Here is a 26859-nt window from a genome sequence, read left to right on the forward strand (position 1 = left end):
ACAAATGGATAGGCAGCATCGACTTGGCGGTTGTGCGAAACGTAAATTTTTTTAAAAAAAGAAGAGAAAATATCATGACACATTGCCAGGGCTATACAGGGCGACTGAAAAGTAGCTACTGTGTGCGACTATCAAAACATATTTAGGAGCACCTGTGCGACTAACCCGATCAGCCAACCCATTCTCACTCCCAAGGCGTCAAAAACTGAAGCATGGTCAAACGCCTTTCGCGTCACTATGAAGACGCCAAAAGTGCCCCTAGGCGTCATTATATGACAAAATAGGAACTCCATTGCTTTCAATTGCTTGCTTTATGCGTCAGGTCAAGACGCTTATGGAAAATGACAACACGTTCTCCGCCGTTGTTTTCAGTTGTTTGTCTTAGTTTAATGGTTTGCATGCATTTGTAAAAAATATAAATAATTTTATATACATTTATACTTTTATTGGAGCACCTTACCCACCCCTACCCTAAACCTACCCACTTCTGAACAACATAAAACACGTAACAGTTAACAGGCAAATGTAAGTTAAGTCACCGGTGTTTATTGCAAAAACTGCCCATAAACAAGCAGTATAAAAGCATTACAAACAAGTCGTGCTGCATTCCAGGTCTTCTGAAGCCATACGAAGTCTTTATGAGAAGAAGAGAGCAAAACATAAGGTTTTAATCGCTGAAAATGATCCCGCTCCGTTAACGCGCTCACATCTCATTCAAAAAGATACTCAAGTCCCGTAGCATGACGCAATTGGTCACGAGACACAGAAGAGCCAATAGCCTGTCAGAACAGCAAAACGCAATCGGTCACGAGACACACAAGAGCCAATAGCATTTCACAACCAAGGCTTCTTCTGGCGGCATTTTTTGAATTCGCGCACAGACTGCATACGGATGAGCTTAACGCGTCTACTCCTCTCACAAATCAAATGTTTTGCCTCGGAAGACTTGGAATATTCATATTTTTTGAATAAATTATGACAGTAGTTGTATCTGCCTGTTATATCTTGTGTTTTATTGACAAATTTAGGGGCAGGGGTTGGGTTATGTGCTCATAATGTGTAAATAATGTAATATAAATAAAACTGTTGTGGCTGTTTACATTGAAAAATCACACCCCAACATATATGCAATAATGGCAATGTTATTACACAATATATAATTTAATTATGACGATAAAATTCCCAGTATGGCGTCGGCATATTGACGCTAAGGGTTTCCTATTTAAAGCAACGGAGGACCCTGCAAGTCGAAAAATGACGCTAAGGGGTACCTTGAGCGTCAAAAGCGACGCCAAGTGGTCCTGACCAAGCTTCAATATGTGACGAGTTGGGTGTGAGAATGGGTTGGATCAGCATAGGCTATTTGTGTTTGCGCTGAGAGGAGCTTCAAAGATTTCTACTTGCGTGTTTGTGCAGCGTTGAGTAATGTATCGCAGACATATGTTGATTCCTTGAATGCAATGTTAATCAGAATCCACTCACTGCTCAAAATACTTTTGTTCATTGCTGAGTTATGCACGCCACAAATGCTCTCGTTATAACAAACAAAGTGTAGATGGTGTAAATAAGAGATTCGTTGTGCAGTGTAGAGAGCTTCATTGATTATAATGGAGTTTTGTGAGATTGCTGAAGTGAGTAACAGCTTTTAAAGATTATTAAAGGTGTTTGTAAATGTGATATTAAATTAATACAACAGCTCAATAAACAATAAGTTATATAAAGTGATGTACATTGTATGACTTTTAACAATATTGCCTGATTTTGCTCTATTTAGTCAAGGAACATAGTTTCAAACAGTCACAGCCGAGCCGCTCGCATCTCCATTCAAACATAGCGGTGTTTCATTTATGAATGAACCTGCTTTTAAATGAGTCTAGTGAGTCAGTGATTCAATTACCCACTCATAAAGTGAGTCACTTGCTTCGTTCCTGAATGAATCAGCTGTTCAAACGAATCAGTGATTTACCGCCACCTGTTGGCAGTTTTATTTTTATGTTTAAAGTGTCCTTTCAGTTATTTAAATAATTTCAATCAAACAATAGTTCTATATTCAAAATGTTATATTTAAAACATTAATCTCACAACATTGTTATGAATTTAAAACATCCATGCCACCTCTGAGCCTCTCTAAATGTCTGTAAATTTACCTACATGCCACTTTTGTGTTCTTCTGTGCCACCTTTGTAGTGGAAACTAATTTTGTTAAATGATTTCTTTTGATTAGTAACTTATTCTTCTTATTCTACCTGTTCTTATGGAATTTTTTTTTTATTAAAAAACGGGGGCACTTCAAATGTGGTCACCCTAGGGCACTACACTGTGTTAATCCGGGCCTGAGTGGACTGACTGTACAAAATATGGCTTGAGCATTGGGACAACTGGGCTGTGCGCACTGGTAAGCTGGAATCCCAGTCTAGGCTGGACTGTATAACAGCTTTCACCTCATCAATTTCCACTTCTTGTCTGTCTCTACACTCATTCTTGACATTCTGTTGCTCTTGAGAATTAACGGATAACTTGAATGCATTCTGAACAGAGTCAAAGCTCATGCGATTTGCTTTGTTGTCTGGTTAGTTTATTCTAAACCCTTTTGTAAATGGCTCACGACTCAAGAGATCTGCAGGGATGTTCTGTGATCCTGGAATGTATTTAAGATCGAAGTCGAAAGGTGCTAACTTCGAGACCCACCGTTGCTCGCAAGCATCAAGCTTGGGCTTGGTCATGATGTATGTTAATGGGTTATTATCGGTTAGCACAGTAAAGTGAGCTCCTTTTAACCAATGATCAAACTTATCACACTGCCCATTTAAGGGCAAAGAATTCAACCGATGTGCTGGGTACCTGGCTTGAGAGCGGGACAAGGATTTGCTTGCAAATGCAACCGGTCTTGGTTTGAGCTCACCATCAACTACCTGACTCAGAACTGCACCCAATGCATCAGTAAATAATAGAAATGGCTTGTTCAAGTCAGGGTGAGCCAGAATTATGGTGGTGCTAATAACCTTCTTAAGCTTTTCCAATGACCTTTCACAATCTGATGTCCAATCTTCTGGCTTGAGGCATCTGTATGGCCTAGCACTGACCCTTGCACCTCTGCGTTTAACCTTTTGTCCCGCTGTTAACTGGAATAATGGCTTTTCCAGATGTGAGAAATTCTCAATAAAGTGTGAATAATAGTTGGCCATACCTAGAAAAGATTTGACTTTGGTGTACGAAGGCGTTTTCCCATCTTCTTCCATTAGATCCTTTGCTGTAATCTCATTAATTGCAGAAATTTCGCAGGATCAGATCGCAATGCATTCTGCTGTGACTATATGGCCCAAGAGTTTGACAGATTTCCTTAAGAAGTAGCACTTCTTTGGGGATAGCTTCAGATTATGTTCTCTCAAGTGTGAAAATACCAGCTCAAGGTGATTCAGGGCTTCTTGTTCACTCTTGCCAAAAACCAAGAGGTCATCCAAATAACACAGGAGTGACATGTAATTTTGATCGCCAAATATTGAGGTCATCATCCTAGCAAATGTAGCTGGACTATTACACAAACCTTGGGCCATTCGATTGTACTCATAAAGCCCTACAGGTGTAGTACACGCTGTATATTTGCAATCATCTTCATGCATGGGTATATTATAGAACCCAGATGTAAGGTGCATTGTACTAAAGTAGCAATTGCCACCTAAGGCAGCGAGGGCATCAGACTGATGAGGTAAGGGATAAGCATCTTTTTCGCTTCTCTGGTTCAACCATCTGAAATCTGTTCTCAAATTCTCAGTTCCCCTGAAGGTTTCCAGACCAAGACAAGTGGAGAAGCCCACTCACTGCTGGACCTGCTAATAATTCCTTTCTCCTCCATTTCATCAAGCGTCTGCTTAAGCTTCTGATATTGTGATGGTGGAACTCTCCTGTATGGTAACCTGAAAGGTTTCTCGTCCTTCAGTCTAATCCGGTGTACAACGTCCTTCGCTTCACCACAGTCAAGTCTGTCTCGGGAGAAAACTGATTCGTATTTAACAACAAGGTTGGCCAGTTTTTCCTTCCATTCTTCGGACACATCACATGACTGGATATCTATTTGATCTAGGCCCAAATCATGAAGCTTTCCTGAGTGTCCAGACCCAGCCATCGACTCCTCTGCTGTATTGACAATACATGTTGCTTGAATCACTTCTGAACCTTTTTCATTACCACAAGTTAATTCTAGATCTTCTAATGCTAGGCAAGGGTAAACCTGCGCCACTTTGGCATTCCGATCTAGTAAATTGACTGTCTTCATTCGAATCCATTTGTCCCCCCATAAGGGACACACTGTACGTGCAACTAGTACATTTCTTGGTGCAGACTTGGACATTGTGGGCTCAACAACAATAGTGCTGCCAATGGATAAGGGTAATCCAAGATGATGGTTGCAATTCAACAAGAATAGAACAATATATTAAAATTTGACTAATATTTTCTCTTGATCAGAGACTGCAATAAATGACACACTAAATGCTTATTCTCTTATTAATCGAAACATTTCATGATTTGAACTTTTTTTTTTCTTTTTTTTTTTTAAATAAACCAATTATGTAGCCTAACTTTTGACATTGAATAGTGGTAGCCTACATTCATTTATTTTGTTCTATTTTGCAAAAAAATAATAAAATAAATAAATAAATCATGTTAATGGACAAGAGGAATTCGTTTAGATTTGTAGGGTCATATGTTTTTATTTTGAAGGAAGTGATTAAAGTGAGACCCTTGGTGTAATATGTGAACAATGACAGATTTCAGTGTTACGCGCATTCTTGTAGCCTATTTATTTATTTTTAATTTGGTAACATTACGCGCATTCCAAAGCATCGCTTGAGCGTTGGATTCGATGACATCATAAAGAAATGGAACGTTCGTACTTGTGTTAGAATACACAGAAGTGCGAGATTTCGCCTTTTCTCATTCTGCAGTTACCGATACAGAGTTGCTTTCTAAAGTGAAAAACTGTTATCATGGCACTGAAGAGAAAACACAGTTCTAGCGCTTGGTTGTACGACGTCCATCAGAGTACAACGCCTCCACCAATCTCCAGCACTAATGCGGCTGAGAACTGTCTGGCCGTTAGTGCTGGTGAGGAAAATGAGAGGAGAAAGAGGAGGAGGAGGACGGAGAGTTTTGAAAAGCTGCTCTCTCTTCACTTCGGTGACTGGAGCGGCAGCTCAGATCAGGCTAACGTTACTGCACTGAGAAATGAGAGACGAGCTGAGGGTAAATCCAGTGACCATTTGAGAATCTACCTAATTTGTAAAGCTATATATGTATATAAATTGATTAAAGGAATTTTCTGTTCCCTAGGATAAAGTGTCAATAATTACAATATCCTAAAATCTACACCATATGAAATTGCAAAAATCACGATCAGATTTTTATTCAGGTCATGTCGTAAACAGATGAAACATGGTTTCATGTGGTAACTGAAGAATCACCTTAAGATGAGTATGCAGTGTTTAATTATTATTTGAGTGAAATATCCTTTTGTTTGTTATTCCCCTCTTTAGATCACATTTCTCTGCAGTCCATTGGCTGGTCTCTAGAGAATCATGGTCTTCAGGAACCTCTGTTCAGTAGTCTTAAAGTCCTTCCTCCTGAAGATCAGCAGGCTCAAACCCCTCCAGCTCCAGCTTACCAAGGCAAGCGTTTGGAGGGTGACCTTGAGGTATTGTCATTCTCTTACATTATTTAACTGGCAAATAGTTTCGTCTCACTAAATTCATTTTAAGATGTCTTAGAGTGTATAATGCTCACTATTTAATGCATTTTGAAGTCTAATCTTTTTGTGTGATGTTCATAGACACTAACCCTGATTTGTGTTTTTTCATTAGCCTGTTAGTGAAGGAAATGGTAGTCAGGAGAGACAGAGGAGGAGAAAGAGTAGTTTTGAGAAGCTGCCCTCTCTTCGTTTATTTGACTGGAGCAGCAGTTCAGGTCAGGGTCAGAAAGTGGAGGTCCAGATTATTGCAGCCACCAGTGAGAGACGAGCTGAGGGTAAATCAGACAACCATTTGACAATGTGCATGACAATGTCATGAACCCTAATAATTTTAAGCTCGATATGAGTATCCATTAATAGATACTTAAATTATAAATTAGGGTAATTTATCTGTTTTCAAGGATGATGTGTCATTCATCACAATATGGGAAAAATCCACAATATCACACACTTTAATTCAACTGAAGTTTGATCAGGACCACAATCAGATTTTTATTCCAGGATATGTTATCTTTAAACACAGATGAAACCAAGCAGACATCTTTCATCATTGGCCCAAAAAGAAAAAGAAGTTCTTTTAGCGATCAGGTGTACGACTCCCATCAGAGTACGCCACCACCAACATCCAGCACCAATGCGGCTGAGAACCATCTGCCCATTGGTGCTAGTCAAGAACATGAAATGCCAGTGAGAAAGAAAAGGAGGACAGAGAGTTTTGAGAAGCTGCTGTCTCTTAAATCTGTTAAATGGAGCTGCGGTTCAGAACAGGCGATGATATATGAGAGACAAGTAGAAGGTAAACCAAATGTCCAGTTGAGAATGTATAAATGAGAGCTCTGTGCATCAAAAAATCCACATATGTTTTAGCTCAATATGAGTATCCATTAATGGAAATCTAATTCATGAATTAGGGGAATTTTTCTGTTTACAAAGATGGCGTGTCCTTAATTACCATATGTTATCTATAATCATACTTTATATCCAAAAATTCGATATGATAAGATTTTTATTACAGGACATGACATAAATCTTCATCAAAAAGATGAAACGTGGTTTAAAGAAGTTAGATTTCATGTGGTAACTGAAGAACGGTCATAATTTTGAGTGTGCAATATTCAATTATTTGTTTAAAACACCTGTTTATTTGTTATTCCCCTCTTTAGATCATATTTCTCTGCAGTCCATTGCCTGGTCCGTAGAGGATCCTCTAGAGGAACCTCTTTCCAGCGATCTTGAAGACCTTCCTCCTGTAGATCAGCAGGTTCAAAGCCCTCCAGCTCCAGTCCACCACAGTCCAGTCGGTCCAGCATCAGCTCACAACAGCATAGTGGACTTGACAACTGAAGGTGAGTTTTCTGCCCCTAACACTACACACAACACTGGGAACTACTGTTTGACATTTCATGTCATCTACAATTATTCATCTTTTAACAGATGACATTCTGAGCCGGTATGAAATCGGCAAAATGCTTGGTGAGGGAGGATTCGGCTGCGTCTATGAAGGGAAACGCTTGGAGGATGGCCTTGAGGTAGTGTTATATTCTTAAAATATTTTACTACATTGTGTTCTCTCACTATGTCCATTGTAAGTCATCTCAGTGTATATTATGTCCAATTATTTAGTGCACTTGCCATGTTGTAAATGTCGGTAATAAATGTGTTGTTTTGTTGTTCAGGTGGCAGTGAAAATTGCCAGCAAGCCAAAGAACATGAAATACATCTACGTTGTAAGTAGGCTATGCTCACTGTGAAAACATACTGACAACAATTTGTCCAAGACTGGACACAAAGTCTATTTAGTGAAGCAACTCCATCTAACAATGATCTTTGTTCTAGCCTGGTCATCCCGCACCCCTTCCGTTAGAGGTCGGCCTTTTACTCCTTGTTAACAAAGAGCCCAGAGCTCCAGAGATCATTCAGCTGCTGGACTGGCAGGACCAGCCTGAACGTTACATCATGGTCATGGAACGGCCGTCCCCCTGCAAAGATCTGTGGGATTATGTGATGCTTCAGGGAGGCTTCCTCAGCGAGGACATAGCACGGTTTATCATGGCGCAGACAACAAAGGCCGCTCACACGTGCTGTCAGCGAGGAGTATTTCACCGGGACATCAAGCTGGAGAACCTGCTGATCAACCCAGAAACACTTGAGGTCAAACTGATTGATTTCGGGTGTGGGGATCTCCTGCAAGACTCCGGATATGAAAGATTTTGTGGTATGTATTGCACCTGTAGTTTGGGACTTGGGACAAGTAAACCATATCTCCCAGCATTTTTTCTTTTAATTTCAAAAATACGCTGTTGTATTTCAAGCTTACTCATCAAAACAAAATCTCTTTCCTACAGGAACACCAGAGTACTGCCCGCCTGAGTACTATGTGGACCACAAGTACCATGGGAAGCCAACAACTGTATGGTCCCTGGGAGTGCTCTTGTTCATCCTGGTGTGTGGACACTATCCAGAACCCAGAGACATAGAGTTGATTGACTACAGCGCCTGGTTTGAGCCTGACTTGTCAAACGATAAGACTGGTAAGATGCCAAAGACTGTAATTGAAATCATACAAAACAAGGAGGAAAAAGTAACACCTGAGCCAAGTGGTGTTATAAAAGATGGATAATACAGAAATTCTACATGTTTTTCTTGTACAGTATAGAACAGTCAAATTTTACAACTTAATACAAAGAGAGCATGTGTAAAGTTTAAGGTAAGGTAATCTGACTCTCTCATCTCTTCCTCTCTTCCAGAATGCAGCCACCTGATTCGGTCCCTGCTGAATGAAAGCCCAAGCCAGCGGATTGATTTGGGGGAAATCCTTCTACATGATTGGTTTAAGGTACTGAGCTACAAATGATATTGACTATGTATAATGACTGTGCATTTGTTTTTATCTGAAGTTTAATTTATTTTCTAATTACAATGTTTATAGACAGTAACCCTGATCTCTGCATTCTTTCTTTTTTTGTTCCAGATCACCAAACCAACATGGAGGAAAATGTGAATAATGGTAAACAGAGCAACGAGAGGTTCCTGTGAAAGCCGCTCCTGCCACGGCCGCACCAGAGGTTCCTCTATTGGCTGTCACAGAGTTTTCAGGCTCGGTCTCTCCATCCTTCAGCTTACTGCCCGGCGTCTGCGTCTGCGTCGTCCCTCAGTGCCTTAGCATCTTGCAAGGCTGCCAAACCCTGGTAGCATCTGGCTCCTCGGTTTGAGGCAGTAATATTTGTGTCTGGCAGTATTACTTGCATATTTGGTGACCACATATGTAAATGCACTGTAAATAGTATTTTTTCTAAAATATGTAAAATATTAAATATTACTATTATTGTTGCTGTTATCTAATTATTATTATTAATATTATTAATGTTGTTGTTACTGTTATTGTTATAAAATTATAATTATAAAAAAATAAATGCATAAAAACATTTTTGCCTGACTTTTTAATTTTCATTTTCATATTCAGAAAATTATACTATACTACTTTATATTATACTAAAATGTTTTGTTTTTCAATCTTGTGTGAGTGTTATGATAATGCTAATATGAGAACATTTAAGTGGGAAAATATAACCAAGTAAAAGGTTTACTGGCCTAAATGGCGAGTGAAATTTGCATGTTTATGAAGAGACTAATAATTTACAAATTGAACTTTAAAATCAATCAAAACTCAAAAAGAACCTTAAAATCCAGAGCATTTTTAAGTGGCATATTAGTTTAGTGGCATATTAAAAGTGATGTAAAATTTTATTTTCTTTCTAATACAGCTGTGTCAAACAACCTTATTCAAAATGCTGTTTTAAGTCACTTGTTTATATGGTAGGGTACAAAATTGTGTTAAAACACAATTAAGCCACTGGAAAATCTAGAAGAAAACTTAATTAGCTTGAGCTGTTACAGGTTGTAATTGAATGTAAAGTTGAGTAGCATGGCCAAGTCAAATGAGCTCTCACAAAGGCTTTAGAAAATAAATAATTGTATTACATTAGAAGGTCTATGGCTAGAAGAAGATTTCAATGACACTTAAAGTCATAGAGGTACAGTTGGCAGCCTTATTATGGTAATATTAATTCGGATTGATCTGTGGAGTTCTGAAATAATGTTTTATGGAGTAATGAGAGCAAACTGTAACTTTTTGGATCCACAGATCAGCAGTAAAAAAGACAAAGCTTATGAGCAGATGAATCTCCATGGTCAAAAGTGGAGGTGGACCAGTCTTGTTATGGGGGTGTTTTTCTGTTGCAGGAAGTATAAATCTTGACTGTATGAAGAAACATTATGGATTCTTTGTAGCATCAGCAGGACAGCCATCCAAATCTGCTGAAGGGATTGGTCATTGAATGCCATTGAGTTGCCTGTTCAGTGTTCAGATTTACATCTCAATGAAAATATTTGCTGGGATTTGAGGAAAGCAGTGGCAGCATAAAGACCAAAGATGATCAGATCTGGAAGCTTTTGCACAAGGGTCTCAGAAGCTTGCAAGTACTTAGAGGCAATGTTCCACTCGAGGATAAAAGAATCTCATCTTAATTAAGAAGAATGAAAACTATATTATATTTCAGCAAGATTCAGATCAGGTCATTAGCTTGAAAAAACAAAATGTTTGGACACTCCTATTGATTCTTTATTAAATATTTCACAAATGGAAGCATGGGTGTGCTGAAATAAAAATGAATAAAAAATACTAAGAATTAAAAGAAAATAAATTGCTAAAACAGCAAAATGACTAAAATCGAAAATGGGAAATATTAAAAAGACAAATAACAAAATGTCTCAGTAACAAAATGACACTGGTAGGCTATAGTGAGCAAATATTTCTTTCAGGTTTGTGGATATATTTATTTGTTTTTATGTTTTGGACTGGTAGTGTTTTTCACTCCTGAACAGCAGGGGGCAGAACAGACCTCTTCGCTGGATATCTAACATTAAAACCAGAGAAGAAAAATACCGATTCAAAACACACCACCGTTTTATTTCGCTATGTTAGGGACCTTCCTATATGGAAATATTACACATATCATTTGATTCGGTGCGTTGTTTCTAGTAGATTTGGGCTCTTCAGAGAGGTGAGTGTCTGAAGCACTAAATACATCTCTTATTATTGTGCTAGATCAGACGATTTTCAGTACATTGCGGCCACACAAAATCACATATGCAGCAGCAGTTATAAACCATGCTTATACAGAATGTGCTAAAAAACTATCGACTGTAATTGTCTCGGTATTTTGTTTCCATCACAGCATATGTCTCTGCCTCGAGTTCACCTCCTTTAGTCTCAAGTGTCACTGTTTTCATGTTAGGGGAAATCCTGACAACACTCGCTTTAAAAAAAAAAATGATACAAGCTAAAGGACTCATGAAGAACATGAAGGACAAAAAGCTTTCTCGAGATTAGGAAGTAAAACTTCACGTCTGGTTTATAGTATTTTGTGATCGTTTTAATGATATCATCTGAATCCCTATAAAAGCGTATAAAACCTACTGTATCATATTCGATACATGAGTTTCTAAAAACCTGGTGAAACCTGATTATGCATGATCTTCTACATGCCTTCTGTCGTATGATTAACTTAATAGTTGATACTTGAGTAAGTAAAAGGCCTTTTAGTATCATTCTAAAGCTGTCCACCGTCAGGTTGCTCTTTTTTTGCTGTGAAATCTTTTAACGATTCTATAAAATAAACATAAGAATAACTTGTGTATTGTTAGAAATATTTCAAGATGGATGTTTAGAGGAATGAAGCATTTCCCATACATCCGTTTTTTATTTTATTTATCCGTGCATCCATTTTTTAGACAAAACATGTTAAATATATGATACATTAGGCTTTTGAGGAAATTTGTAGGAAGTTTATTTGTCCATCTCTCAGTCATCATTGCTTTGCATTACATGTTTTGCTTTCCCAACAATTAAAACTGTAGAGTTTTCATCATGAAACTAAGCATTTAAATACCAAGATGTATTTTTAGGATATATAGATTGACAACTCGTAATTATATGCATTTTATGCAAGTAGTCTGTGTTTGGTTATATAAATAACAGCATCTGCACCAATTTGCATATTTTTATTTAGTTTGGGCCTATGTAGGATGCTATGTTGCATGCTCCATATTTTCACTTTATCATGTCATAGTCATACTTTAAACATACATAAAACATACTGGCAAACTTTATTTTTAGCGTTTCCTTTATATTTTCTGGCAGTTTTTCATATATCAGGCATTACATGGTTAATATGATATATAACATCCATATAGGCATCTACATGTCAAAATAATGAAAACTAGAAATATCATGATGGACCAAATAGGAAGAAGCACTTTGTTTTATTCCCATGTTGACCTGTGTAGCTATATGTTTAAAGTGAAAAGAGCTGCACGGGGCATAAGGTTCTTTAATATATTTAAAGTATATATATTTTTTGTATTATCTTTTGTAATCTTAGAATTATTATTATAATATATTTTAAATTTATCTTCTAAATCCGTGTACGATTCTATCAGATGGGTAAAGTTTGCTGTGTCTTTTGAAGCTAAATTAATAAAATTTTAATAATAGGTTTCCATCTTGACATTACAATTGAGGGCAAATAAAAAGAGAGACCGCTAACAGTATTCAACCTTCTTAACCCGTAAGGAAAGTGTCCCACTAAACAAATTTTTTTGGACATGGAATCTTTAATAGTCATATGCAATCAACGATATATGCAATATGAGACCACGTTTCCATAACTCTTATAATCAATGTGATCATAGAGTTATAGTGTTTGATTTATAACATTTGATTTCTCCTAGGTTATAATGCTGCTGGCTCAGATAAATCAGTCAGCAGATTTCCAGCATGAGGGAGATGCTCAGGAGGTCACTCTCTGCTTAACTGAAACTGTGGGGATTGCAGGTCAGAGCTGCACACTTTATAAGCATTTATAATTTTTTTTTCCTCAAAAATGGGCATTTTATTAAAGGGAAAGGTGTGCATATGCTACCATTCCAAAGTTTGGAGTCAGTAAGATTTTATTTATTTTTTTAAAGAAATAAATACTTTTATTCAGAAAGGATGCATTAAATTGATCAGAAGTGAATAACTTTTACATTGTTACAAGAATTATCAAATTTTAAGCAAATATTAAGCAGTACAACTGTTTTCATCATTGATATTAATATTATATGTTTCTTGAGCACCAAGAAAAGTACAGTATAAGAATGATTTCTGAAGGATCACGTGACACTGAAGACTGGAGTAATGATGCTAAAAAAAAAATGTAATATGGCCATGATTTTGCTGTATTTTTATCAAGTAAATGCAGCCTTGGTGAGCATAAGAGACATTTGAATGGCAGTGTGATCCAGTATTACAGTCATGATGCCTGTCTCTAATTTTCCTGTTAATGATTCAGATGGCGATCAGAGCATGGACACAGTCAGTCTGCAGGCTGTGACTTTAGCAGATGGCTCCACTGCATATATACCTCACAACCCTCAAGGTATATTTATTGCTGTGCACCCTGAACAACAATTTGAGCAGAAACATTGTTCATCTGAGACACTTTTAAGATGTAATAAAACTCAGCTCAGCATTACTATAGGAAATAAATTAACATGTAGAATAGCTAATTTGTTGGTTATCTCATTTGCTGGTTATCTTTACACACTTTCCATCAAACATTTGCATTTACTTTATTGATAATGCGTTCTCGTGTGATTCAAATCCATGACTTTGTGAACTAGTTTAGCTGCAGGATCTCAAAATTACTTGTTTATTAGTTGAATTTTTGGATTTATTATTTTAAACATATTTAAGGAAGACTCATTCCGTCATGGAACAAAAAAAGGTAATTGTGACTTTTTATCTCACGATTCAGACATTGCTTCTAATATACAATGATATAATATAATGAGATATAATCTCAGAATTGCGAGTTCATATACTTTATACCTGGCAATTCAGAGTTTATATCTTGCAAATCTTAGAAACAAAGACTGAATTGTGAGATATAAACTTGCAATTGCAAGAAAAACATCAGAATTGTGAGAAAAAGTCGCAATTACCTTTTTTTTAAATGATGGAAACAAAACAACAAAAAAACTGAATTGGGAGAGATAATCTCAGAATTGTGAAATGTAAATTTGAATTGAGAGAAAACATCTTTTTCACAAGTTTATGTCTTGTAGTTATTTTTTTTTTATCGATATTGTGTGAAACAAAGTGAGATATAAACCCAGAACTGAGAGATAAAAAGTCGCAATTACCTTTTTATTTTTTTATATGGCGGAAACAAACTTTCATATCTATTAGCCAAACATAACAAGAAAGCTAAAATAATTAAAACATTAAATTAAAACTCCTGTATTTTCTAATAATCAGATCAAAGTTGCATGTATTTTTGCTTTTTCATAAAATAATACAATAAAATTTTTTTTTTTTAAACACAGTTGACATGATATTCTGAGTGAGGCATTAACTGAGTGCTGGTTGTTTTCCCCCAGACAGCAATATAGTAGAAGGACAGGTGATCCAGTTAGAAGATGGGTCTTCTGCTTATGTGCAACACATTGCTGTTCCAAAAGCAGGTATTTTACTCTTTGTTATGTAGCAAATCTTTATATTAGATCCACCAGACGTGATCTGGAACAGGCTTATAATATTATTTATTTTTATTCACACTAGATGAGCCAAATAACTGGACGGGCTCAACTGTATGTGATGTTGTTGGTAATGAGAGCTTAAGACTGGAGGATGCTCAGACTGTGCAGTTGGAAGATGGAACTACTGCTTACATCCACCACACTGCAAAAGGTTTTTCCTTTCTTCTGTTTTTACTACGCAGCAAGATGTTAAATGGGATTCGGATGAACATGCTTTTTAATATATCTATATCAATATTGCATTGGCAGATACATATGAACCCAATACCCTGCAGGCGGTGCAGTTGGAGGACGGGTCTACCGCTTACATACATCATGCTGTTCAGGTGTCGCAACCGAACACCATTCTGGCCATCCAGACGAATGGCACAGTAGCAGATTTGCACACAGATGCAGCTATTGACCAAGAAACAATCAATGCTTTGGAGCAGTACACAACCAAGGTACAACCAATATGATTAGGGCTAATGCAAAGATATTCTGTGTATTTGCAATGATTTTGCTGGCAGTATTGAATTAGGGAGCATTGTTGTACAAACCCGATTCCAAAAAAGTTGGGACACTGTACAAATTGTGAATAAAAACAGATTGCAATGATGTGGAAGTTTAAAATTTCAATATTTTATTCAGAATACAACATAGATGACATATCAAATGTTTAAACTGAGAAAATGTATCATTTTAAGGCAAAAATAAGTTTATTTTAAATTTCATGGCGTCAACACATCTTCAAAAAGTTGGGACAAGGCCATGTTTACCACGTTACATGCAAACGTCTGGGGACTGAGGAGACAAGTTGCTCAAGTTTAGGAATAGGAATGTCGTCCCATTCTTGTCTAATACAGGCTTCTAGTTGCTCAACTGTCTTAGGTCTTCTTTGTCGCATCTTCCTCTTTATGATGCGCCAAATGTTTTCTATGGGTGAAAGATCTGGACTGCAGGCTGGCCATTTCAGTACCCGGATCCTTCTTCTATGCAGCCATGATGTTGTAATTGATGCAGTATGTGGTCTGGCATTGTCATGTTGGAAAATGCAAGGTCTTCCCTGAAAGAGACGACGTCTGGATGGGAGCATATGTTGTTCTAGAACTTGGATATACCTTTCAGCATTGATGGTGCCTTTCCAGATGTCTAAGCTGCCCATGCCACACGCACTCATGCAACCCCATACCATCAGAGATGCAGGATTCTGAGCTGAGCGCTGATAACAACTTGGTTTGTCCTTGTCCTCTTTAGTCCGGATGACATGGCGTCCCAGTTTTCCAAAAAGAACTTCAAATTTTGATTCGTCTGACCACAGAACAGTTTTCCACTTTGCCACAGTCCATTTTAAATGAGCCTTGGCCCAGAGAAAACGCCAGCGCTTCTGGATCATGTTTAGATATGGCTTCTTTTTTGACCTATAGAGTTTTAGCCGGCAACAGCGAATGGCACGGTGGATTGTGTTCACTGACAATGTTTTCTGGAAGTATTCCTGAGCCCATGTTCTGATTTCCATTACAGTAGCATTCCTGTATGTGATGCAGTGCCTTCTAAGGGCCCGAAGATCACGGCATCCAGTATGGTTTTCCGGCCTTGACCCTTACGCACAGAGATTGTTCCAGATTCTCTGAATCTTTGGATGATATTATGCACTGTAGATGATGATAACTTCAAACTCTTTGCAATTTTTCTCTGAGAAACTCCTTTCTGATATTGCTCCACTATTTTTCGCCACAGCATTGGGGGAATTGGTGATCCTCTTCCCATCTTGACTTCTGAGAGACACTGCCACTCTGAGAGGCTCTTTTTATACCCAATCATGTTGCCAATTGACCTAATAAGTTGCAAATTGGTCCTCCAGCTGTTCCTTATATGTACATTTAACTTTTCCGGCCTCTTATTGCTACCTGTCCCAACTTTTTTGGAATGTGTAGCTCTCATGAAATCCAAAATGAGCCAATATTTGGCATGACATTTCAAAATGTCTCACTTTCAACATTTGATATGTTATCTATATTCTATTGTGAATAAAATATAAGTTTATGAGATTTGTAAATTATTGCATTCCTTTTTTATTCACAATTTGTACAGTGTCCCAACTTTTTTGGAATCGGGTTTGTATATCACGTGTTATAAATGATTTTTAGTACAATCATTCTTGCTCACTTATCAAAGTTAATAAATAAATAAATAAATAAACATGTAAAGTGTAATTATAATTCTTGATTTCTTTCCTGCAGATCGAAGAAATTGACTCTTACACAAACTCTGAGCTGATCACCAATGATTCTCACAGTGTTGTGGAGATGCAGGTGAGAAAATCATTTCCCATGCAACATAAAAACATCATTGGCCAAACTCGGAGTTGCTGAAAAATGTTTATCTTTTCTCTCTAGATCGTTCTTCAGGGTCAAGGAATTCGGCGTAATGCGCAGCCGCCAGGAGAGAAATGTTTTCGGTGTAATTATGACGGATGTGGAAAGCTTTACACCACTGCAAATCATCTTAAGGTTATTATGGCTTTTATATTTGAGCTTATAAATAAAAGCAGTTCATAGATGACATGACAAATGCAATGCATTATGATCAGTGTTGGGTAATGCATTACAAGTAACGCGAGTTATGCAATCAGATTACTTTTGTTTAAAAGTAACTAGTAAAGTAACGCATTACTTTTTAATTTACAAGAAAATATCTGAGTTACTTTTTCAAAAAAGTAACGCCAGTTACTTTGTTTTCCCATTTATTGACTGACAAGTCTCCTGTCCCCATGTTGGGAGAAATCGGAAGCACAGAGGCGTTGTGTGCGCTGTGTGAACATGATGTTACTGTAGTTCTAGACTAAATGTGAACGTGCATTAATTCATCCCACTGGCAAAAAACAGATTTAGTATTCATCAAAATGAATTAAAACAGTGAAATGCAAACTCAGAATATGACGCAAACCTGCAATAATTAAATGTTAAATAACACAAATGTATCCAATTAGGGCTGCAACAACGAATCGATTAAATCGATAAAATCGATTACTAAAGCGTTGGCAACGAATTTCATAATCGATTCGTTGTGTCGCGCGACGCGGAGACGTTTGATTATTAAAAAAAAAAAAAAAAAAAACTTTAGTTGAGCGCGGAGCGGAGTGAACACACTCGGTCTCTCTCGCGCACGGATGGTAGCAGAGTTTGGCGCCTCATAAATAAAAAAAGTAAAAAAAAAAAAAAAAAAACGAGCGGAGGTAGAGGAAAGATACATGGCGGAGGCAGAGAAATCCGTGCACCCAAGTCATCCAAGGTGTGGGAGCAGGGGCGGCGTTATGATGGCAGAGTATGGCAGTTGCCATACCCTAGCCCAGTCAGGTGCTGTGAAAATTATCCAAACTTGAGTCGCTTATAATTCGTTTTATTATTTTAAATCAGAGAGTTTTAAAAATAGTAAACCAATGATAAGCATTAAAATAACTTGTCAGTAAAACCGTAACGCCATTGGATCATCGAGCTCTCAGCGAGACCTCGTACCTTCACCCCGCCTCCGCTCAGATTGACGCGCGCACAGCCTGGAGAAGATGAGATCTCTGCTTTTTCGCAATGCAAGGGTGAATAAATAATTGGTGTTTGAATAGTACAGCGTTTTCTTTACTCAAACACTATGTCAGTAAAGGATAATGTTTTGTGTGTTTGAAGAGTGGAGAAGAATTAGTTATTTGCTGTCTATATACGTTTTAAATATCCTGTGCATTATGTGCATAAGCGCTTAATTTGAGATTTTGGCCAAGTGTATTAAACAACAAGAAAAAACTAAGCGCCCATATAGCTACAATCAAAGTTATATAACCTGTAAAAGTTGATGAAAGCATAATGCACTTAATGCACTTATGCACTGCATAACAGTTACAGCCGTTCTAACGACAGACAAAACACTCCATCTCCGTCATTCTCTGGTCAAAAACATTATTAACTCCATTTGAGCTTGATTTTCATATAATGTTAAGTGCAGGTGTCTGATACAATACCAACGCTAACGACGCAGTGTTGTTAAATTATTTAATTTTTTGCACTCTCCCCCCCCCAAAAAAGTCTATATATTTGGCAGATGTAAAGCATACATGTGTATGTTTTTTGTGTTAGTCCATTTTTATTTTATTTTATTATTATTATAACAGCTCAGGGATGTTCAAGGAGCAACATGTTTGTGCACTTTCTAAAGATTTTAGTTCTGTTTTTGAATAAAGGGTTGGAAATTAATGCTTTTTTTTTTTTTAATCCGATTCATCGATTAATCGAAAAAATAATCGACAGATTAATCGATTATTAAAATAATCGTTAGTTGCAGCCCTATATCCAATCCCATTTTATTAACCAATGTCTTAGCTGCTGACCTTTGATGATCCAGTTCAACCATACTAATAAGCAAAAATGACTTTAGATAAACTAACAATTGTGCTTCACTGTTTTTTTATTTGTGAAGAGAATTGAACCTTCTTCTACTGTACAGACGTGAATTTACTTTTCCTTCAGCCTGAGGTTTATTCATTACACTTTTTGGTGTGAAAGGGCTTTTACATTTGCTATAAATAGAACTTCTTATATTAAAAACAAACAATCAAGCCTTGCTCATATTTAAAAAGTAACGCAAAAGTAAAGTAAACACATTACTTTTCAGAAAAAGTAACTAAGTAATATAATTAGTTACTTTTTTAGGGAGTAACGCAGTATTGTAATGCATTACTTTTAAAAGTAACTTTCCCCAACACTGATTATGATTACATTTTGTTTCATCAGGTACATGAAAGAGCACATACAGGTGACAAGCCGTACTGTTGTGATCTACCAGGCTGTGGAAAAAAGTTTGCAACAGGTAACAGAAACACTTTGTAATGCACAGCAAGGGTGCATTACATTTACATTGCTCATAAGTGACATGTATAATGTTACAAAAGATTTCTGTTTCAAGTAAATGCTGTCTATTCATCAAAGAGTCCTGAAAAAAAGTGTATTGTGGTTTCCACAAAAATATGAAGCAGCACAACTTTTTTCAATATTGCAACAATTATATATTACAATAGTATAACAAATGTTTCTTGAGCAGCAAATCATCACATCAGAATGATTTCTGAAGGATCATGTGACACTGAAGAGTAATGATGCTGAAAATTCAGCTTTGACACCACAGGAATAAATTACATTTTAAAATATATTGCAATAGTAACCAGTTGTTTGTACTGTACAGTTTTGTTGTACTGTTTTTACTGTATGTTTGATCAAATAAATGTATTAAAACATTTTTAAAAATCTTACCGACCTTTGAACTGTGTATTTCTGACATATTTGGACTGTTATATAGTAATCACGTATAATTAATTTCCTTTTAGGTTACGGTTTGAAAAGTCACATCAGGACGCACACTGGAGAAAAACCTTACCGCTGTCAGGAGATGGACTGTAAGAAATCTTTCAAGACCTCAGGGGACCTTCAAAAGCACACCAGAATTCACACGGTACTTTTCTTAAAATCATCCATCTATTTATTGGAATATCATGAAAATATGAATCGCACAATACAGTGTTAAGCTATCATGGAATTGAAAAGTAAACAAAAGGCTGCATGCATAATAATTTGAAAAGCTGTTTAAAATAGTTTCATATGAAGATTTGTCATTATCTGCCCTATTACACTGTCATACCCCATGGTACCACCACAGTACTTGGGCTCGACCCACTGATCTATTTGTTCTCTGTTCTTTTAAGGAGAGAAACCATTTCTGTGTCCATTCCCGGGCTGTGGACGATCCTTCACTACCTCAAACATCTGTAAGGTGCACGTTCGCACGCACACTGGAGAGAAACCGTATCACTGCCCAGAGCCAGGCTGCAATCGGGCGTTTGCCAGCGCAACCAATTACAAGAACCACATACGGATCCATACAGGTGTGCAGCTCTTTAGCCTTAAAGGGATAGTTCACCCAGAAATTGAAGTTGTCATCCTTTACTCACCCTCATATCGCTCCAAACCTTATGACTTGCTTTCTTAAAGTCCGTGTAAAGAGAATTCTGAGAAATGTATTGCTGTCTGCGCTGTGCGTCGACATTTACATTTAGTCATTTAGCAGACGCTTTTATCCAAAGTGACTTACAAATGAGGACATTAGAAGCAATCAAAATCAACAAAAGAGCAACAACATGCAAGTGCTATTACAAGTCTTGGTTAGCCTAACGCAGTACACATAAAAAGGTGTTTTTTTTTTATGAAACAAGTAGATAGAATAGAAAAAAAGAAAGCTAGTATTAGTTTTACAAGACAAGCTAGCAGTTAGAGAATAAATATGCAATTGATGGAGGGTCAAATGTGTATTTTTTTTTAAATAAAAAGGCAGATAGATAAAATAAAATTAGGATAGAGAGTGCTAGAGTTGGAGAGTACCACAGGTACACATGCAGTTTAATTCACAGTCTGACTAAAGGTATTGACATCCATTTGAGTTATCAATTCTGTATTATTAACAATCATTTATTAATAACTTTACTTTATTTCGCTAAGGTTATGCTAGTTACATATTGCTAACTTGCATGAAAGGAAGAAAAAAAAAGTACCATTCTGTTGCAGACCGAGTGGGATGAGGTTGATTCTCGGGTAGCCGGTCAATGTCATCTGAATTAGATTCTGGTTCTGGAGGCTCAAACATGTATGGCTGTATAAATCGGTAAGCCCCTCCCCTCGAACGCAGACTAGCCAATGGCAGTCGAGTATCAGCTGCACGGGGAGCGGAACTCGGACATCTTTAGGTTTCAGCGCCACAGAGAAACATGGGAAGATCCGAAGATCGCATCGGTTTTATGGGGTTTATGCTTCTAAAATGGAAAAACTATGTGCCTGAGGTACTTGTAACACTGATTCCAGGTATCTTGAGAGGATGGGCAATATCATTTATTTTATTACATTTCCTGAATCCAAACAAAACAGAGCAAAATGTCCTTAAGTATTCAACCCCAATACAAATGAAGACAAAAACGTTCATTTTCTGGTTGTCATACACTCATTAAGTTACTATTTTCATCTGCTGAAGCAGAACATTAATGTTAATGTTGTGCTTTAGCAAGGCATCTCTGGCTAAAACTAGCTAACGTTAAAGTTAGAGTCCATGCTAACATACAAACCTAAATAACTTAGCGGACTGTTCTTGCGTCTTGTACAGTGTAGGTCAAAAACACATAAACGAAGGTCTACATTTCAGTGCCTCTCCATATTAAACTGGTTAAATGTACATTAATTTAATCGTACCCTGCGATACATGAACAGTGTTGCTCCTGCATGTTGTCATCCGCGATCGTGATGACTGACCGTATCAGACTTCTCCCGCTTGCATCGTGATCTGTAAACCCTCCTTCGAGTTACCCACCGTATTTATTTTTAAATATTTTATAAATCTCTCTGTGGAATATTTAATTCCAATTTGGTGGCCTTCTGTGTCCAAAATTGTGCAAAAACATCGTGGGACAAGGTTTTCACACTAGCTGTCATTGAAAGACAGTGAGCAGCTCTGTTTGTTTGTCCGACGGAGCAACAGTAACTAAGGGGGGCGGGGCTTAAGCTACTAGAGGTAGCATCTGTAGCACCCATTCAGGTTGTATCGGTATTTGACAGTTGAGAGAGGCGGCCGCTTTCCCGCGAGTGGGCGTGGTTTCAGCGCCGACAGCGAACACGCCCCCAGCGTTTGAGAGCAGAGTCAAAGGTTTTGATAACTTATTTTAGTTACTTTAGTTTTTCGTTTTTTTTATCATTCAAATTTGGCTGGGTGATTAATAGCACATTTTTCTGTTGTGTGACAAACTCAGAACACATGTTTTAAAATCGCTTTACACGGACTTTAAGTGCAACTCAAAAGGAGAAATTTTGAATAATGTGCTGATCCGGTAAGATGTCAAGATTTGTTTCTCACATAAAGCTGTGGTATGGCTTCAGAAGACTTTGTAAAGTGTTACAGATATTTAAGAAGTGTTTTCGTTCATACTATGCAAGTCAAGTCACTACACAATTATTTGGTGACCAAGTTACTTCACAATATCTCCTTATATATTCCACAGAAAAAAAGAAAATTATACAGGTTTGTATTGACATAAGTGGGTAAACAGTGACAGAATTGTCATTTTTGGGTGAACTGTCCCTTTAAGTATCCAGGTTATTCAAAAACTGACCTTGTTTTCATGAAAGAAAAGAAAGTCATGTGGATTTGAAAAGACATGTAACAGAATTAATTCTTTCATCATAATTTTTAATCTAACCTAAATGTAAGTATGAAGTTAACTCTGTGAGATGTCTAAACCAGTATCTTTATTGCATGCAGGAGAGAGGCCGTATGTTTGCACAGTTCCTGGTTGTGACAAGCGATTCACTGAGTACTCTAGTCTATACAAACATAATGTAGTGCACACTCCCTGCAAACCCTACAAGTGCAACCACTGTGGAAAGACGTACAAGCAGATTTCCACACTGGTCATGCATAAACGTTCAGCGCACAATGACTCTGAGCCTATAGAAGAGGAGTCGGAGGGCTATTTTGAGCCACCTTCAGGTTGGTTTTGATCTTCATTATAGACACATGATCCGTTTTTGATGATATTTTCTGAGTGAAACTGGGCTGTGTTTTGTATTCAGAGGCTATAGATGACCCCTCCCTGACTGTTAGCCCTGTGAAGTGTGAAGACTCTTGTCCAGAGATGGATTCTGAGATCTCTGAAGTCACAGAACAACATGTAACGTTTATCACACAAGATGGAGCATCACAGGTTTGCATCAGGGTTATTATACACAGAACAAAATGGGAGTTTAAACAGTTTTCACTCAGAAGTTAAGTTAATTTCTTTAAATTGAATTAAACATGAAATTTTGAAGTAGAAAAACTGAAAAAGTGGTGTAGAAACAATTTGCATAAAAACAAAAACAAATTGCTAGTAAATTTCACAAGGAAATGGCAAGTAACACATTGAATTACACGAAATTTTGCAGTAAAAAAATGAAATAGTGTTTTAAAATCTTTAAAAGTAAGTTTTTTACAGTGTAGTATTTGCTTGTAAAATGTTTCAATTATCTTTGTTTTATTTACAACTAAAACTATAACCATAAAAAACATTCTCGTTACTGAAAATAATTGGTAACTGAAATTGAATGAAGTTTAAACACATTTTATTTCAGCTCTTTTTCAAGACAACATTTCTAATAATAAAAAACCCCACAAACGATATAGATATTAAATATAGATAGATTTTTAATCTATATACATATATAGTGATTAAAAAACAACAAAATGACTCAAAATTTAACTTAAAATTAAAGTTAGAGGAGAATATACAGAAATAAAATCTAATTCAAAATTGGGAAATTCTGTGATTTCTGACAGGCTATTGGGAATGTAATCACAATGGTAACACAAGATGGCAGTATGATCACCATCCCACCCACTGAGTCCTTGCTGTCATCAGCGGAGGCTCATTCACTGACTGTGGTCTCAGAGGACGGGACTGAAGGACAGGTGTGTAGGCTTTTGGCTGTTGTAAATTTGGGAACAAAACAAGTATATTTATGTGTGTGGTTTTTATTTTCGGCAAGTACCTCAAACTTTCTCTTCCTAATTCTCACATAACTATATTCTGCCCATTCTGATTTGTGTGGATATAGAGCGCTGCAGTGATGACGTATGTTTGTAGTTTGGTTCCCTCGACAAAAACCCAATAGGATTTTGCCACTGGCTTTTGGATGATTGCAGAAAATAAGCTCTATGGCCAACAAAAGTTTATGATTCTTACACATTTTGTTCATCATGATAATCTTCACTAATGAACACAACAGAAGCCAAAAGTAAAAAGCTAAACGTAGGCTATGAATAACCTGCTCGACTTCAGCGTCACCATCACTAATTTTCTGACAGCTCTTATTATTTAAAAAGCATTTTCTTTCAACCTCCGCAGTCCTATTAAGCCATTTGTTAGCAAATGCCTTTTTCAAGTAGAGTAAAAGCTTTAAAAAAAATCAAAAGGGGGTGTTACTGATGTATTTTATGTCATAGAATAAAACATGAAAATATCTCGAGACTTTATTAACCACAGATTAACTTTATTTCAGGCATTTAACCAAAAACCCATTCAAAAAATCCATTGACTTGAGGACGATGGAACTGGAAGTTAAAAAATGCTAACACATTTCTGGGTTTTGGCCTACAAAAAAAAAAAAATCTCTACAGCAGTCTACAAACTAGTCACATGAACTGTGTTTATGTTTTTTCCCTGATTTCTCCAGATGACTACTATGATTCCAGAGTTATCATCTTCCAGGAGCATACAGGATTTGTCAGCACATCCAATTACACTTCTGGCTACTTCTAATGGCACACAGATTGCTGTTCAGGTATAGTTCACTTAGGCTGAAATGCATCACAATTTTGACCTGATTTTTGCCTCGATTTGTCGTCTATAGGAATTCAGTGCTCGTTGCTTAAAGTCAAAGCCAGATTTTGGCCGGTTGGTTTGTTGTATGTTTTTGAGCAACTGCTATGAGTCTGGAGCTAAAAAAAAAAAAAAATCACAATTTTTTGTGAAATTTGTCAACTTTGCTTGAAACTTGCCGACTGGCTCTGACTTGTCTGCAACTGACATCGACTCATTGAGAATGCAAATCAGGGAAAACAATCTGAGCAAGTCATGTAATTTATTCCAGCCTTTAGTCACTCATTGACCTCTATCTGTCTAGCTGGGCATATGCGTGTGTTATTGAACACAGATGTTGTATTTTCTCTTGCAGCTCAATGAACAGACTTCACTGGAAGAGGCTCTGAGAATAGCATCATCATTACAGGGAAGTGAAACGGCAGAACTGGCCAATTAACTACCTTCACCATCTGATGAAGTATGACTAGTGATTACATGAGCAAATTATGAACTTTTGTAATTACCCTTTCGCCACAATTGTACAGAGGTTAAGCTGTGCACCATGATAGCATTTCTAACAGATTTTGTTCATAATGATATAGATATCTAAATGGCAGAAACCTGTTTGCAATTTTTAAATAAAAAGAGATGAACGGGATGTTTGGTGTGTTGTGATGCTTTCACAATTTATGCGTTACGTTAAGTGTTTCCCATGTGAGGTACTTTGTGTCGTTCGTTGCCATTACGTTCACACACACAAAACTACTAAGATGGTACCTCAACGTTTCACAGACACACCGTGAAACAAGGCAAAAATAGGCTGAAACCACTGAAGCATGATGCCTGGAAGATGCAAGTTTCAAGATATTTGGCTCACCAAAGAAGATTACAAAGAATGGCTTGCCAGAGATCCAAAGGATGTAATGTTGAATTGCTTTGCTTGTTAAGATAATGTAAAGCCATGAGGAAAGAAAAACTTAAAAGCATATTCATATATCTTAAAACTTCTGGTTACATGAGCCTAAGCTCTTTTCAATAAAATCCATGCAAAAGTTAATATCAGATCATTTTAGAATACAGTATAATGTGTACCAAATATTATTCAATTTTATGCAAAACAGAAATACGACAAATATTAGATTTCTGTCATATGGCCAAAAATAAATGCAAAAAAAAAATTTGCTTTTTTGCATAGTTTGACACATGAAAACCTTTGCTCTCACTTGAACTGTGTCCCCACATTAAGTCCTTGAATTTCAGGGTATTGGACCTGGAAAGTGCTTGAAAGGTCCTTGAATTTGAAGTTAACCAAGGTGTGGGAACCCTGGATCAAGTTCAAGTTTTAAGATGTTAAAGCAACATACCAAATACAAATAATACAGTTTTTAGTTCAATTTTTTAAAATGTAGATTGTTATGCTGATAATATGAATTGCATTTTCACTAGTGGTCTCAGATGTTTGGATATGTATAAGCTAAATAGATTTTTAGTCTAAAATTAAAAAATATATATTTTTGGGGACAATAGTTGTAAAAAGTGCAAACAGCAGTCAAGTTGAGAAATAACAATATGCATACATAATGAATTTTTATTATGACTATCTGTTTATAATGTCAAGTTGAAATGGATCAAATAAAAAAGATTCTTTTCTATAAAAAGCCTTCAATAAATATTCATGTAGCTTTATTTACTTTACTATTTACTTGCGTTTATTACTTGTAAATTGGCTCGTGAAGAATGATATGCATGGTTGAAATGATATTGTAGTCAGTACTGCAATACTCAAGAAGGAAATCACTGAAAAACATATGCAGTCTCTTGAACTTGTTTGTAAGATGACTCGAGGCCACAAGACTGTCAAAGATTCTTAGTACATGATATCATTTTTGTGAAACATTTGAACTTCCTCCTCTGACTTCATACCAATGGTTGTCTGTTGTTGGTCATTTACTAGACCTGTTTTTCAGGACTAGGGGAGTCTACCAGAGAAGTAGTGTTTCCCCAGCATGCACTGTAGCTGTTTGTGAATGCAGTGCAGAAAATACAGGAAATCATTTTAAAAATGTTTTCAATGCCT

General features: G+C 36.8%; 2 protein-coding genes across 4 annotated transcripts; both read left to right on the forward strand.

Moving 5' to 3' along the window:
• Positions 1 to 2367: 2367 nt before the first annotated feature.
• LOC131544124 (serine/threonine-protein kinase pim-2-like) lies at positions 2368 to 9062 on the forward strand. Of its 3 annotated transcripts, none has more exons than XM_058782147.1 (9): positions 2368 to 2395; positions 5532 to 6539; positions 6907 to 7089; positions 7178 to 7272; positions 7420 to 7470; positions 7580 to 7958; positions 8089 to 8274; positions 8491 to 8579; positions 8715 to 9062. In XM_058782147.1, the coding sequence occupies exons 2-9, from the start codon at positions 6248 to 6250 to the stop codon at positions 8742 to 8744; spliced, it is 1305 nt and encodes a 434-aa protein (XP_058638130.1). In that variant the 5' UTR covers positions 2368 to 2395; positions 5532 to 6247; the 3' UTR covers positions 8745 to 9062. The 3 variants fall into 3 exon arrangements, with proteins under 3 accessions (XP_058638130.1, XP_058638129.1, XP_058638131.1); XM_058782146.1 differs by lacking the exon at positions 2368 to 2395 and adding an exon at positions 5185 to 5241; XM_058782148.1 differs by lacking the exon at positions 2368 to 2395 and having other exon boundaries at positions 5264 to 5689; positions 6267 to 6539.
• Positions 9063 to 10658: 1596 nt separating this feature from the next.
• On the forward strand, positions 10659 to 25440 carry znf143a (zinc finger protein 143a). Its single transcript, XM_058783557.1, has 16 exons — positions 10659 to 10806; positions 12536 to 12638; positions 13138 to 13224; positions 14228 to 14311; positions 14409 to 14537; positions 14636 to 14829; positions 16609 to 16680; positions 16765 to 16878; positions 19147 to 19222; positions 19737 to 19861; positions 20111 to 20291; positions 22706 to 22933; positions 23017 to 23147; positions 23759 to 23890; positions 24655 to 24762; positions 25156 to 25440. The coding sequence occupies exons 2-16, from the start codon at positions 12542 to 12544 to the stop codon at positions 25237 to 25239; spliced, it is 1842 nt and encodes a 613-aa protein (XP_058639540.1). The 5' UTR covers positions 10659 to 10806; positions 12536 to 12541; the 3' UTR covers positions 25240 to 25440.
• Positions 25441 to 26859: the final 1419 nt, after the last annotated feature.

Source organism: Onychostoma macrolepis, chromosome 07, assembly GCF_012432095.1.
Source record: "Onychostoma macrolepis isolate SWU-2019 chromosome 07, ASM1243209v1, whole genome shotgun sequence".
NCBI classification, from domain to species: domain Eukaryota; kingdom Metazoa; phylum Chordata; class Actinopteri; order Cypriniformes; family Cyprinidae; genus Onychostoma; species Onychostoma macrolepis.

What these genes read in the sequence shown, in the direction of transcription:
- znf143a (XM_058783557.1), top strand. Translation starts at nt 12,542, where the DNA reads ATGCTGCTGGCTCAGATAAATCAGTCAGCAGATTTCCAGCATGAGGGA. An exon ending in TATACCTCACAACCCTCAAG is followed by an intron (nt 13,225 to 14,227) that starts GTATATTTATTG and finishes GTTTTCCCCCAG; the next exon opens with ACAGCAATATAGTAGAAGGA. An exon ending in CATCCACCACACTGCAAAAG is followed by an intron (nt 14,538 to 14,635) that starts GTTTTTCCTTTC and finishes TTGCATTGGCAG; the next exon opens with ATACATATGAACCCAATACC.
- LOC131544124 (XM_058782147.1), top strand. Translation starts at nt 6,248, where the DNA reads ATGTTATCTTTAAACACAGATGAAACCAAGCAGACATCTTTCATCATT. An exon ending in AGTGGACTTGACAACTGAAG is followed by an intron (nt 7,090 to 7,177) that starts GTGAGTTTTCTG and finishes ATCTTTTAACAG; the next exon opens with ATGACATTCTGAGCCGGTAT. An exon ending in CTTGTCAAACGATAAGACTG is followed by an intron (nt 8,275 to 8,490) that starts GTAAGATGCCAA and finishes CCTCTCTTCCAG; the next exon opens with AATGCAGCCACCTGATTCGG.